Genomic DNA, 16176 nt, shown 5'->3' with positions numbered 1-16176 from the left:
GTATTCAGCAGCAATATCTACCAGGGTGATGGGGCAGCGCAGAAAAGCGCTAAACAGTGTGAGGAACGCCCGAAGTATTTTCGTTGTTCTTCACTTTCTCTAATGCATAATTTGTTTACAGATTGAGCATTCTCGCTAAAGCACATATTCTGCATGTGTTGGGAGCTCCCGATGCGTATATTTCTAATGTGATTAAAACTTTCGTCTTGTATCTATATGGGTTATGATAACTCACAGATGAAGGTAGCAAGTTAGAACTGAAATGTACATTTGGGATAATCAATTACTCACGAACTTAAAAGGAACAGGTTTATTTTTTTGTGGGTTTTCCTAAAAAACAGTCAATGCAAATAAGCCGGCTACGGTTTAATATCAAAGTTCTAATTTTATCTGGTAAATACGTTGAACAGTTACCTAAGCATTATCGCAGCAATAGAAATAGTTTTTGCTGACGTTTATCATGGTTTTGATCTGAGAATACGAGCCTGTCCTTAAATTTGAATACCTAGACAAAGTATGCGCTAGAAATTACTCTTGGGGAAGGAATCGAATGTTGACATTGTCTTTATGGATTCTTTGGGCCCCGCAGCAAGTAACCTTAAAAGTGATAAGGAAAAGAGAATAAAACTTTCAGATAAAGTTTGAAAATGTTGCGTTAACTTTGAATCCAGTGCAGCAAGATTGAGAGGCTAACGCTCTACCTCCTCAATGATCGCACCGTTCATCGAGGTCGAGAAAAACAAGATAAAACATTGCGTGGATGCAGCATATTCCTCATATAAAGAAATGCATAGGGTTGTTAGTTTAATTCTGTGATAAATCATGATTACCATATTGAAAACGTCTAAAAACGCAATAAGCATATTCAAAATACATTGCGCATAAAGAATTTTTTATTAGTGGACCATGTTTTTCGCAAAGTCAACAAACTTTTTTTTAGAATATAATCCATCTTTACATAGTATTTAAGTGATAATAGATATTGTTCTATCTTTCCATTTTCCTGAAATGGTGCTTGATAGTGATTTCAATGTTCATAAAATACAGTCGTCTAATCTTCTTTTGGGATGTCATCAATCTTCAACACCCTGTAAATGAAAGCAGTTTTATTCTTGAGTACCCATTGAGCATTTCAGTTCCCTTAAAAGTACTGCTCCGAAACTTAGACCGTTGTCTCATTTCAGCTTGCTTCAACCACTCTTCAAATAACTGTAAACCAAAGCACGCACTCTCTTAACCAATCAAGAGATTATCAGAATTCCGTCTTAATTCGTACGCGAAAGTCAAATTACTGCTTCTTATAAATATTGGAATAGTTGTGTAAGTCTAATTCGCGAATACTTTGTTTATTCCATTTTATAAGAGAAAACCACCCTTCTTTAAGCGAACATGTCTATTTTAAACCTTCTGTCATAGCGATCTTTTAATTTTCCGTGGTATGCACCGCAAAGACCGCGCTTCTGAAGCAGGAGAAACATCGATTGAGGATGTAATCCGACGTGGATCTTCCCTGTCGATCGCAGTACTCAGGACCGGTTTTACGCGCGAGAGGTCGAGCCGTTATTTTTTGTGTTTGTTTCATTCTAGATTTAGCTCGCGTGTTTACTGTCGATGCCACATGGTTTTTTTTATTTTTCAGATTCCGAAGCGGACTCGCGCATCAATTCAAGGACATTTGAAGTTTTGTATAATGACATGTGAGGGACTGAAGAATTCAAAACGTCCTCCCACATTTCCAAGCCACAAAGAGGTGAGCAAGTCTGTTTAGACTGAATACTTCAGTAGAACTTCAATATTTCTGGGCGACCCTGGATGATCAACTTCGCCAACTTTTTAAGTTTTTGGGATAGCCATACTCTCTTGATAGACTCCAATCACTCAGGATGGTCTTTGACCATCGTTTAAATTGTCTGTCATAAGCTATTACAATTTAATCAAAAAATTTAAGACCTCCAATATTTAGCTCATGATTTACACACGGTCGTTGTAAGATCTTAGTTCTGTGAATATAAATTTTGGTTAGGGCGTTACTTTCACCATGTTGACATGGTGCCCTGGGTTCTTATCCGGGTTATAGTCATGGATGTTTGTGATTGTCTAAAAAGGGTCAGTACAATAGACCTACTCAGGCCCTGAGTGCTATAACTATGGTACCCCCTTTTGAAAATAAATGGGATAAGACGGACAACTTTTACAACCACATAACCAATTTAATTTATAACGAGTCGTATATTAGAAGCTTGTTTTTTTGGTATGTTATGTTAGGTGGTTTTGTGTTCGGATTTTTTTTACGGCAATAATATCCAAAGTTGGATAAACCGAAATTGCGTCAAACTTCTTTTTTTAAAAGAAATAAAATAAAACCTAAGATATTCCACTTACCTCTTCTTCGCCCTCATCGTCCATTTCTTCCTCCTCGAATTCGGCCTGTTCATCGGTTAGTTCAGGTTCAATTAATTTCCCATTCAAAGTTGGAAATTGGATTTCTGGTAACGGCAATCTATCAGGATTATGTTGTTCAACTAAACTCTTAAGTAAATTCGAAATGTCTTCCCGTTTTCGGGTCACTACGATCGTTTCAAACCAGCTTACGAGCTGCTTAATAGGCAACTTATAATCCTTAATTGGATCTTTGAAAAACTGTTCTACGTACTGTAACACATAAAGACCGCAGTCTGTAAAATTATTTTGTTGTGGAACTTTTACACAATGCCCGGGCATATTAAATTTATTGAAAACATGAGTTGTGTCTTCCTTGATTTTTGCACGGTATTCACACGTTAAATAATCACGTAATGTGGCTACAACTCGACTCCGCGAAGCACCCGCCAATGAATCGAAAATAAGTATTAGAGGCTGTTTGATGGGACGATACCGCGTTTCGTCAGCATTTGATGCTGTACTGCTATTGCCATTTTGAGCTTCACCGTCACTTTCATCAGATGCCAAATCACTCTCATCACCTTCGGCTTCATCTCGTTCGCTCAACGAATCATCTCCTACACACACGGAATCAACTTCACGTTTCGATAACGGCGTAATAGTTGTGTTACCAATCTGCAGTGAAACTTTTCGCTCGACAGGCGGCTCTGAGAATAAAAAGGGAACCAAATAATGTTGTTGAAATTTCATGAAAATAATTAGGTCTCACTTTTTTTCTTCACTGTAGGCTGATTTACAACTGGTTCGTGCGTATCATACGTAACTGGACCTTGGAGTCGTGGAAAGCAAATTATAGCTAAAAACCAGTGAGATTGTTCGTTTATTGGAATTATAATAAAATCTTTGTCGAACAGGTTAACATTTTTCGTCCAACTTTTGACTCGAGCATGTCGCTTTTGTGATGCTGTCAACTTTCCATCTTTCTCAGTTTGTCGCTGCCGTGTTGTCATTGTGGTCAAACGATTGTAGAAAAATGAGCTAAATATATGAGTCTTTTGTCTTTGTTCCTCAGTCAACACGTCCGTATGAAGATACTTCAGGAAGAAATCTATGATGACGTCGTTCAAATACTGATCTATTGCCAAGCACATGTAGTCCTCTGTGTTTATTGGGATGCCGCCTTTCCCGGGAGGATAAATAAGGATCTGGCGAATGTTTTCCGTCTCTGATTTAACAGCCGCACTGTCAGGGAAACAATACATTTATTAAGATTTACTGAATTTGTGAATTGCATTCTTACTTTTGATCTTGTTTAATATATTTATCCTTTAGGCATGACCGTACTAAAAGTTCATTAGCCTCAGTGCATTGGACCTCTTCTAGCATTGTCTTCGCAAAGATAGATCTTATCACAGTTTTCGCTTCTTCTGAAATTACATCCATTTGAAGAACGATTCTCTTGTACGGCTCTGCTCTGTCGGTAGGATTGTAATACGGTGCTGTGGAGGAATGAAAAAGGTCTTGTAATGAATGCAAGCGAAAAGAAAACATTGTCCACTTACTATCGGAACTTTTGGATTTCATCTCTAAATTTTCTCTAATATAAATTCCACATGTCGGTAGAGTATAAATAAATAAAATGTTGAGAGATTTTGAGAAATGGGCTATTATTTTCACAATTTCGCGCATTTGTATATTTAACACTACCGCGTCGACAGGATTCTTGCAACTTGGTGCGATTATTTTAATGCCCTTCGATGATAGTAATACCTAATGAAGAGGACGAATTCTTAGTAATATAAAATATAAGATTGGTTAGCAAAACATACTTTCTCCTTAGGATCATATCTATATGTACCAAAACGTATAATTTTACAGTTAATTAATGTGTATAATTGATCTGTTGAATTAGTTATATTTCCTACATCTTCGCGTTCCATATCTGAAAAAGAAAGAAGGGAAACGTTGAATATTCAAACTTATTTGCTGTAATGGTTATATTTGCTCGTAGTTTCTGATGACGACTTATTAAAAAATCCCGGAATCATCATCCCACTGACGATCAAAATAGATCAATATAAAGCTTTTCTTTTGAAGCAGTTGACGGCTATCGTCGAGGCAGACGATGGCTCGGATGTTGACAAGAAAACCGCGAAGCACATACTGACGAAAGACACCCTTGAAGTCTCATTCATTGTTCAATTCCGAATGCGGTTTCAACTTCTGTTGCAGCTACAAGAAAGCGTAAACCAAGAAAACTTAAAAGGGCTTTACGGGAAAACCAGATAGAAAAAGGAAGCACCAGGCTACTGAAGAGGAAGTCGATGATCCAAATATAGCATGCACAATGGAGGGTCCAGCTAAATCCGGAAGAAGTCAAATAGTCTTGAGAGTATAATCTATGAGTATAACTAAACAAAAGGCCAGAAAATTGCAAAGGGAAATTCCTACGTCGTGGAATCGATTATGTCGAGACCTCCTGTGGCGCAGTTCAGTTTTGATCATATTCGCATGGCGCTTAGGATACAATAGAAAGGCACATAAGGCACAACGTCTCCCCTGCTTTTCTGAGCGATGGTTTTGAAGAGAAATTTCATATTTGGATCCCGGAATACAAAGAGGAAATTTTAAAATTCATTATTGAAAGCAAGTATGGATCCAAGGACATTACGACAGGGCGGAGAAGATTTTGTCCGAGATATTTTCAGGGAAAAGACTGTAATTTAAAGAAATCCTTATATGAATTTAAAAAACACTGAAAGTCACACACATGACGTGTTTTTGGATGAATAAAAGGGAGCAAATACCACCTTGTAACCACTTGGGTCACGCTGCTCCCAGGGCAGAAGTGAGGCAGCGTCTGATGAGTTGCCTCTGCCCTGGACGAAATCGCAAGTCATAAATTTTGCAACATGGGTGCTTGCTCAAAAATGAGGGTTCCGCGGACCACAACAGCGAAAGCATGTTGCTTTCAAACTGGTCCGATCCGTCATTAAGTGGATGGCGGACTTACGAATAGCTCGATCCTTAAACAAAATTTCACTGGACGACATTTTTGGGGCAGAACCAACTTTCGGGGATGCTAGTATCTAAGTGTGGATCGAAGGGAATGATTTGCTTATAATCCACCACCAATTTATCACTGAGGTAGAAAAGCGACCTCGTTAAACTCTTGGTAATAGTTTTGAAGCTTCTTTTGACGATCGCTAATAAAACGAGTATCCGGATAGCTCAGTGGTTAGAGCACTAGGCTGTCATACGGAAGGTCGCGGTTCAAATCTCACTGGTGGGAGTGGAATTTGCATCGTGATTTGACGTCGGATACCAGTCGACTCAGCTGTGAATGAGTACCTGAGTCAAATCAGGGTAATAATCTCGGGCGAGCGCAATGCTGACCACATTGCCTCCTAGTGTACCGTTACGGTCTTGAATGAAGTGCTCTAACACACTTCAAGGCCCTGATCCAATATGGATTGTTGCGCCAACAATTATTATTATATTAATAAAACGACTCCTCTGGGGCGTAACTTTTTTCATCAGAAAAGAGGGTCGTTTGATGCTTGTTACCTTCGAACTCTTGCAAAGGCCTTTGGCATTTTGCCATCCTATTTTTCATTAAGCCTTCTGTCGCCAAATCTACATATCTTTTGTAAATCAAGTCTTCGTTGATTATACGAGGCATTGATCTTTGATGGTCTTTCACGTCACCTGTGTTCCCAAGAGTTCAGCAGCATGATAAACAAACATACAGCTTATGCCGGGTGGCTTTGGTCTTTTGAACATCGCACTTTTTTCCATTCTGCACTTATGTAGCGCTATTACTGCGAGTTTATTTTTTTATCGATGTGTTTGTATTGTGTATTGTGAAACAACAGAAACAGGAAAAGTGATCAATTAATGCCAATAGCACTGGTTCAACCCAATTTAGGTCGCTGGTGCCAAGTCTGAAACGATGTGTCAGGTATCAATTCGGCGTCTATTTAGCACCTAATTGAAACCATATTGAACCGAATGCTCCCACGACACGAATAGGTTTTATCATGATTCAATACAGTTAAAATTCGTGTGCAGGGAATTCAAACAAATCAAGGCTTTCATACACACACGGTTTAGTTTAGGGTTTGGCCTCACAGTGGGCGGATTTTAAAGATGAGTTGCTAAAAGCTTTCGAATTTTATTTGGGTGAAATGAGCAATTTGTCGAATGAAACCTTGTATGTGAGAAAGGGTTCGGTTTGTTTTAGTTTGCGACCGAAAAAAACTGAGCCGAATGGAACTGTATATGTGTAAAACGAGACTGATTGCCAAAATCTGACAGCTATAACATTTTGTCGAATTAGATATATAAAATTGTAACAATATTTATGGGTGTACTAGGTAGTATTAAAATCGAAACCCGCTGTATCATTTTTGTGTGTAGCATTGCCTCAATCTGCCTTTTCTCGCAGCAGCATATGCCGCCACTTACGGCAATTGTCGATAATAAACCTCTAGTGTAATTTATAGTGTGTTAAACCTTAAATATTCCTGGAACCTCATTAACACAAACGGCCAATTTGGATTTGGTTTTTTTTTTAATTAATCATCATATTCCCAAGTAACGTCGGTATAGAATTTCATTTCGTTACAATAAGAATTAAAGGAGTTATTTTGATTTTATTCCAAATTTTCATTGTGATCTGCTTTTCGTAATAGCTGTGGCCACTGCTTTATGTAATATCGCTTTTAATCCAATTTTATCAGATTAGCAGGAATGGGGTTTATGTTTATTTGGTTGTTTTTTTTCTGCCTTCCTTGATATTATTTATATATTGATCAACAAGTCTAGTTCTACTTGACATTGACATTTAACTAATGCCATTAACTTATTAATGCTCTCCGTTTATTGGCTGGCTTTGCAAAATTAATAAGAATCTTCCAATCGTTTATATTGCTAATGTAAGGAAGCATTCTAATCCAAACTTATCAACCATATTGTGATTTTCTGTAGAGAATAATTCTGATTTTTTCTTTCAACATTGATCCAATATCAGTCAAATTAAGTTCCAGAATATTTTTTAGATTTTTAATGGATATCATTTTTTTGAAAATCAATTTATGAGGTTTACAGTGAATCAAATTTTATATTGGACCATCACTCACCATTAGATGTTATCCTTGGCTCGTCAATTATCTTTCGAGATTTTGATTCGTCTACGAATTCTAAATCATCGTCAAGGGTTAACCAAGCTCTTCGTCTTCTAGTGGACCGCTTTGATACATCCTTGTGCAAATCAATTTCTTCAGTGTCGGATATTTCAAAAACATCATCATTCTTTTTTGGGGTATCCGAGAAAAGAAGTTCGCGCATTTGTTCCTCTGTATATCTTTCACCGTCCACTAAGTAGGAACGCTTGTCCATTTTTAATAAATATTAGATTGTCCCCTATTTATGTCGTACTTTCGGAAAACTTGATTGAAACTCTAACTTGTAGAGATTAAAGACGATTAATGAATTTCGATAGCACTTCCGAGCAATTAAATTCCTTCGCTCATAAACCTTACATCTTCTTAAATAACTGATTGTAATATATCACAAGTCTTCAATTTGTTGATTTATTAAAATGAAATCGAAAAATTATAACAGATCAGCGTTCGTTTAGAAATATCTTTTAATCAATGAAAAAAAAAATCGTGAATCGTGAAACGGTTTTCTGTATTTCTTTTATAAAAAACATTTGACTGGACATTTGTCCCATTAGTGCTGAGCACGTATTATATGCACCTATTATGATCGAATAGATATCGATATGAGCTTAGGTACCATACAGAGGCAGCTTCTTGATTTTTTTCAGATTTTTCGATTGGGTAGTTTCTGAGAATGGGTTCGTGAGACAAATGATCAATTTCGATTCCTCGTACTCCTCACCTTTCGAACAAACTAAGACCGACTTTGGAGAGTAATATCCGAGACCTTTCATTTGATACCCCACATGACTATATTTGGTGAAAAAAATATACACCCCCCTTTAGCGTGTATGGAGACCTGCCTTAAATTCGACGGAGAATAATGTAACTCACTGTATGCTGACAGTGAATCGATTTTAACAAGATTTTGTATTACACAAAATCTTAAGAAGAATTTAATTGTAGGTAACTGTATCATGATTTCATCCACCAATAACAGTTTCCCCAGTTCCCTATAAAAGAAACTAACGGAACAGAAAATCGTTTAATCGATCGAACTTCTTTTTTCATTAAATATTCAAGTGAAAACGCAAGCATTTATCTGGGTTCTTAATTGAATGAGACAAGGCATCATATTCATCTCTGAATAACCAAACCATATAAATACTATTGTGAATCGCTCCTGTCTTTGTAAGCTGTTAGATGTCGGGGAGGTTCGTATAGGGTGGGGCTGTCGCTTTAGGGAGCAAGGAGAGGGGCATGCTGTATCAAGTCATACAAGAATGTAAATGGGTTCGCATGTCCCAAGCATGGCGTTGGCTGAATTCGAAGACATGTTGGACAGATTGGTCTTGGACACAAAAGCACGAGAACCAAAAGTCATCATCGGTGGCTTCAATGCGTGGGGCAAACAATAGCCAAGTTCATTGAAGAATGCAAGAGGGCGTTGTCTCTGTGAGGTTCTACGAAGTTAGACGTCATTTTTGCTAATGATGGTAGGTTAATAATAATAATAAACCAATTGTGAAATGTGTTAGAATAATTCATTCAAGATCGTAACGGTACAGTACAGTACACTGCAGGAGGCAACGTGATCAGCATTGCGTTCGCCCGAGATTATTACCCTGATTTGACTCAGGTACTTATTCAATGCTCAGTTAAAACTTATCGGAAAGAGAGTTCCGGTTCGTTTGTGGATCTGACTTTTGTTAGTCCGTCACTAGCTCGCGATATGTCCTTGAATGTCAACACTAAACCCATAATCATCAACAGACACTCGTCTTTAATCTGAAAAGCAAATCAAGTGGTGGGAGACCTGCTCGTTCAAGAATGAGGAGAACGTCAGGTTGATCTGCGAAATCAGTTGACGAGCAAACATTCATAGATGTATAGTTAGACCAGTATACTCTCCAGGCAACCAAGATATTTGGAGAGTTGTTTGAAGCATGCTTGGTGAATGGGACCCTTCCCGAGACATGGAAAAGATAAAGGCTAGTGTTGTTGCCCAAACTGGATAAGTCACCTGGTAAACCATCAGACCTATTGGACACTATGGGAAAGACATTGGAGCGAATAACCTACAACCCAATGCTCTCGGCTGTAGAGAGTTTGGGAGGCTTATCACTGACAATTCGGCTTCCGTACGGCCACAACAATCATCGACACAATCAAACGAGTTGCTAAAAATGCGAAACACGGAAAGGATGACAATAGCAAGTTTTGTACAATAATTACCCTTGATGTGCAAAATACGTTCAATTCAGCCAGTTGGAACCTTATAAGTAAGTCTTTGGAGGTGATTGGTGTATGCAATTACTTAAATGCGCTTGCCAAAGGTGGAAGGCTCCAGTACGACACAAACAATGGACCCAAAGAATATATCGTCTCCGCAGGGCTCTCTTATGGACCATCATGTATAATGATGTCCTCAATATCCCAATTGCTGCAGTGCTGTAAGGAAACCACTATTCGATTCAAAATAGGGAAGCATATCATCACTTTAAAATCAGCAACTTGGAGTGATGATAAATGCGAGACAGAATTTCAAGCAGCACTTACAACAGTGTGCACCAATGCGTCCAATGTTAGCATGGCCCTGGCGAGGGCGATACCAAATGTCGGCGGCCCGCGAAGCACTCGTAGACTGCTCACAGCCAGAGTGATGAGCTGTATACTGCTCTACGCAGTGCCAATTGGGGAAAGCTCAAAAAATAGGCGCGGTTTATAGAAAGACGGTCTTAGGACTGTGGTTTCAGAACCATCTCAGATGAACGGCTAAGGCCAAGGAATCGTTAAGTAGGTGGCAACTACGGCGGAAACGGGCGGAAAAGAGTGCAGATTGATTCCTAGCATTAAGGTGTGGACGCACAGAACGCATGGTAAGATAAACTATGATCTCATGCAGAATATGGCGGATACAGTAAACACCTCTATAGATTTAAACTGAACTGCTCACCAAACTGTCCCAGCTGCGACGATATTCTGGAGGGGCATGTTTTCTTCCATTGTCCTAGATCCGCAGAAGAAAGACATTAAAGACATTGTTAGGAACAGTAACACCGAAAAATATAATTGGGGAACATGCTTGCGTGTCAGGCGAACAGGAATGCAGTTAAAACATAGCGAAGCGGACTCAGTGCAGGTTGAGAGAGGTAGAGGAATCGAGACAAGCGCGGTTGCAAATTCAATTGATGGGCGAAAGGAAGGGCTACAGCCATGTCTCTCGCACGACGTAATAATTTGCGGTTGTTCCGCGGGGAAGAGGACAGGAGGTAGGGAGTGGTTTCAATGGGTAATAACCGTGGCACCTGTATTCGAGTGTCTTTGGAAGACTTTACTTCCGAAAAAAAAACTGTTTGTCTGTTAGTTACACTTATTTGTAAGTGCTGGTAGTATGGAATCTTTCCCAGTAAATGAGAGGTGAGGAGGATCGTTAAGATTTGAAAGGAAAGCACCTGCCACCCCCAACAAGTTGAGGGATAATGGCATGTTTCCCACTAAGATCATCCTGGAACACTTCGAAAGCTTGATTGACAGAAAATAGAGTAGCTTGGACTTGAATCCTTTTTAATTTCGCATTACCACCAACCGAATCACCCTGGAGTAGTTGCGGAGTTTAGGTCACCAATTCACCTGCTCTTTATTGTTCCGTCCCCACGTACTCGAGGAGGGTGATCAGACCCGAGTCTGCAAGGGACACATCTGAAATGGCTCTGCCACGAAGCCTCACCGGAGGTTATCTGGTACCATGGAAACTGGGTTGGCCCTCTGAGAGCCTATGCCCCAGGAAAAGTCCTGGAGAATGAGTTCTCGGCCCGGTTATTTGCGGTTGCCCCCCCTTGTGGGAGTTTCATGGTGGTTGTGGTTATGCCTACATCGCGGGCAGAGCTCCTCGGAGCTCAAGCGTAGAGTTGCGCTGTACAACTCGGATGCCGTAACCCTTAGTTGCGGCAGAGGTGTTAGATAGGCCTTGCATCCACTGGTATGAATGCTGAGCCTGCACTCAATATAAACCAGTGCCGCTGTGATCTGATTGTGGGCACAAAATCAATCCGTGTCCCTAGGGGACCGTGGGATTATGCCTACACAGCAGGTACTCACGTTAAACCTTAGGTAGCTTTGGATAGACTGAACAGGGAGTGTATCTGGTTTGCTGTGAGCAGGAGGAGTATTCCGAAAAAACTATCAGCTAATATCAGAGCGATATATGATGGTGCAAAATGTCACATACTGCATCGTCAGCAGGGTTGTATTTTGTCACGGATACTTTTCCTCTCGTTGTCGCTCTTCACGTTACCTTAGCTGGAGGACGTATGCAATGTACTATGTCATCTTTGCTCATACACATCGAATACGCTGTTGACATCAGCTTATTCTCTCACTAAGATATTCTGGCTGAAGGCAATAACGAAGAATTTGCTCGGCGCAGGGACCAGATACCCACGAACCTATTTCAGGAAGCGCATTGGTCGCACAGAGATAGGACGCAGTTTCTTTCCGGTTTAAGGCCATGTAATGGAAACCACTTTACTAAAACAGCCGACAGGGAGCTGGGTCACCCTAGAAACTCGTGAGCGTTTGCTGGAAGAAAAAAATGACGATCGCCGAAGTGGATTTTTGAATTTCGCCGTGCCATTTAGCCGGCAGTGCGAACGGTGCGTCAATAGCGGGCTTTAGCAACGCCTCCGATGATAAGATAATGTGTGATCGTAATTTACTGACTGTAATTTATTTTAGAGTCTAACGGCGAAAAGATCTGACGCCAACCTTATGCAAGTGGCGACCTCAATTCAGACGACCCTTATGCAAGGCCGCAGAAAGTGGAGTGTATATATTTCAAATTAGCTTTTTTCGTGTAATGGAATGGGAACTAGTAATAGCTAAAGACGGGGCACAATAGTTCTTCAAGGACGCGGTGCGACTTTCCCCTAACAGAATAGCTAAAGACTCAAAGCACTAGACTATGTATTTAGCATACATCTCGAATGCCAGAGGATCCCGAAGAAAACAGTATTTCAATCCATATAAAATCCCTTTGAAGTCCTTGTGTGGATTTCAACGATCAACTAATGATCAACCTTCTAATCAACTTGCTGAGTTTGATATAAGGTTCCAATCAAAACCTCACGCTTCCCATTTATAGAAGTTTCCTTAAGAGTCTCAACAGCAGCTAAAGAATTAAGCGATCTTTAAAAGGCAGTTTCCGCGATTAACCGCTGTATCCAATGACTTTTCGTTGTCTTTTATTATTGCCAATAATTCGAAATGCATGGCATAGTGAGGATATACTTTTTTGGGTTGAAGATTCGCTAGGAATTGTCTTCCTGTAGCAGAAAACAACTTTCTCAACCCGAAATCGTTTCTATTTGGTCGTCCTACTCGACTAAAGGTTTATCTAAGTTTGAGGCCAATGATATCGTGGACAATGTTGAGGGTTCATCCCATTAAATTCCCAGCCGGTGCCCCAATCTGCAGCGGAACTGATCCTCCATTTTACCCCGCAATTTAGTGCCAGTGACGTTGACGCCGGAGATAAACAAGAACAAAACTTCAACAGCACAATGTGTTTTCCAGTATACAGGCTCTGCGGTCAGGGAGTCTAACCCAACAGTCCTCCGAAATAAGCCCTTCAAAAACCCGGCTGCACGTAAAACATATGCACTTGGTAAACGTAACAAGTTTTCCGCACATTTCACATGAACTTGCAGTTAGTGGAAAATCGAAAATAAACTAACCTAGCTCCATAGTGAATACACTAGCACTAAATTCTCGCACTGAATTCAACAATCTTAATGTTCCCCGGGCGTAGCACCACGTCGCGAAATTCAGATACACAGAAAACACTCGGTGAATCTCACTTTAAACTCCATTCCGACAGGAGACAGCGAACATAGATCAGACATCGACACCTTCCAATATGGAAGTCATTGGAACGAAAACTGTGTGGAATTTATTTGAGGTTATATTTAGTAGTGCCATAGGGAAATGCCGGTTGGTGAACTTTTCATGATAGGTGGCATGGCGGTAACAATTTGAATGAATGAAACTGAACATAAGAAATATTATTACACATGCTGACATTAGCTACGGGAAAGCAAACAGTTATATGTGATATTTAGAACTTCTCATTTACGATATGATTTTAAGGTGGTTTTCCTAAGAAATTGTTCCAAATAAACAATTCCGATCAGTAGTAGTTTGGGGAATTATCTTTCTCCATGATAACAAAAGTGCTACAACACATCTAGCCCAAACGAAAATTAATTTTGATCCTTCCAAAATAATGACAATATTTGTTATAGTTTGAATTTTATAAAACATTCAATCAATGAAACTAGAATTGTGATGACGCGTACACTTCCTACTCGCCGCTTGAAATGCGTTTCGCAGACCACATTCTCCCACCAACTGATTGTAATCATAATCAGCTCTCTCAATTATGACCATGTAATCATGTAATCATAATCCTGCATTTTCAAATGCGATTGCCTGACCTCGTTGTTCAATAAAGTGTATATTTGTATGATTTCCAGCTGAGATGAGTTTGAGGAGATGATCGGGTTAATAAAGATGAAAAATTTGCAATTTTGGGATTGATTTTGAACATTATTTAAATTTTTAGGATGATCTAATTTGGTGGATTTGGGGCTAACGCTAACGCCCACTCGGGACGCACAGCAAGACAGAATAGCCTGGTGTTTTAGCAGGATATGCGTATTGAAAACCCTATTATTAAATTATGTCTGACTTAGGCAATTGCCTCCGTTTCAAATAAACATTCGTTCCAGAAAAATTTCTGTGACAGACAAACATTTGGCAGACAAGTGTCTGCGTCTGTTTTAAACATCAGGCAGACAAATTTCTCCATCTGAACAGTACTTCACGGCTATTGTCACGAATGCACGATATATATATATACACATGTTTCTGAATTGAAAATATTAGTATATCTGTGCGCATTTCACCATTTCGTCATTCAATGAGTGACAGAAATTTAGGTGGAGTTTAAAGGGGGGCTTCCCATACATGCAAAGGGGTGATTTAATTTTTTTTTCACCGGATATAGTCGTGTGTGGTATCAAATGGAAAGGAAAGGTCTCGGTTAGGACTTTCTGAAACTGATATTAGTTTTGACGTAGATTGTAAATTGCGCAAGTAAGAAGTCAAAATGTACACAATTAAAGTGAGACAGGACTCATCTTCGGAAACTACTTAACCCAAAAATCCGAAAAAAAATCAGATGAAATCTAGGCCTCAAAATATGCCCTATTTCGATATTTGCTCAAATACACTTACTAATAGTACATTACCAACTTTTAGAAATTGAGTAAAAAAAATAGAGGGCAATGGAATTTTTAGCTATGTACACTGTCATGCACTCATCGTTCCTCACATAGGGAAACACAAAACCTTTTATAACTGAAACTTCAAGCTTCCGGTTTCCCAACTTGTTATAAGATCCTATAGGTCTTATCTCAGTCATACGGATTTACACGTTTTGCTTGATCTAAAGATGTTACCTGATTTTGTGTCTTAGGGAAAAAAATTACGCCCTACTTTTGCATGTATTGGGAGCCCTTCTCAAACTCAACACAAAATGGTGCCACTTGCTACATGTATAACCTTAAAAAATAAAAGTATCTCAGCCCCTGCAATTAAATCCTTCTTCCAAATAAATTCAAAAATGTGCCTTTATAGAGGCTTCCAGTCTCAGTCGTTTCCAATAAATTAGTTATTAAAGACAGGTAACGAGAAATTCAGTTGTTTTCAAAATGGCTCTATATTATGTCGTGTGTCCGAATAGCTGCGTGATTAGAGCACAAGGCTGTTGTACAGAAAGTCGCCGCTTAAATCTCACTGGTGGCAGTGGGTGTGTGCTTTAATACACTTCAAGGCCCTGATCCAATATGAATTGTTGCGCCAACGCCAAAACCTTAAAAACAGTTCCCAATTCAATGTGCATAACTCTCGAGCGCATGGGCCCATAAATTCAATCAACAACTAAACCAATTGTTACTTACCCCGCCCATTGTACCTAATCCACTAAATTGTTAATTAAAACATTTGCACAGAGCACAAACAACAACAGGGGGTGACTTGTCCAGTTTAGAAGAACTAAATTGTGGAGATCGACAATTATAAAGCTCACAGAGGGCATTCTGATCTGCAGGAAAGTTGAAAAATGACTTACGGCACCTTTTTAAGGTTTTGTGTAAAGCTGACATTTGATGCAAAAGAGTAGCGTGCGAGGCCTGGAAAGTGATCATTTATTTGACGGACGCATCCTCAGAAGGTACCCAACCGAAAAATTTAACAAAAAAAAATCACGAAGTTACCCCTACAGTGCATCTGCAACAAAACCAAGTTTCTCCGACTGACGGACCATCGTACCCTTCCTATCTGCATTAATGGGTAGAGTATCGAAAGTTTCGATAAATTTATATATCTAGGAAGTGTGGTTTCTCCTGTCGTGATGGTGGCACCGAACTGGATGTTGGTCGATGCATCAACAGATTAAAATTTGGAAATACAGTTATTAACACCAAGATCAAGTTGAAACTGTTCTGTGCTGGTACTCTTTCTGTGTTGCAATATGGGAGTAGCACACAGAAAATGGCCCCCACCTTTA

General features: G+C 39.5%; 1 protein-coding gene across 4 annotated transcripts in view; it reads right to left on the bottom strand.

The window, feature by feature from the left end:
• LOC119647906 (protein split ends) overlaps positions 1-16176 on the bottom strand; it is a 40927-nt gene that overhangs the window by 8667 nt on the left and 16084 nt on the right. For all 4 annotated transcript variants that reach the window (XM_038049214.1, XM_038049217.1, XM_038049216.1 and 1 more), the window contains 5 exons: positions 4212-4324; positions 3945-4152; positions 3683-3881; positions 3152-3624; positions 2383-3089 (listed from right to left, as the gene is read on the bottom strand). In XM_038049214.1, the coding sequence (XP_037905142.1) occupies positions 2383-3089; positions 3152-3624; positions 3683-3881; positions 3945-4152; positions 4212-4324 (1700 nt within the window). The remainder of the gene's footprint in view (positions 1-2382; positions 3090-3151; positions 3625-3682; positions 3882-3944; positions 4153-4211; positions 4325-16176) is intronic.

Source organism: Hermetia illucens, chromosome 2 (genome assembly GCF_905115235.1).
Source record: "Hermetia illucens chromosome 2, iHerIll2.2.curated.20191125, whole genome shotgun sequence".
NCBI classification, from domain to species: Eukaryota; Metazoa; Arthropoda; class Insecta; order Diptera; family Stratiomyidae; genus Hermetia; species Hermetia illucens.
Note: the sequence above shows the minus strand (reverse complement) of the source record. Positions and strands in the feature narration are given on the sequence as shown.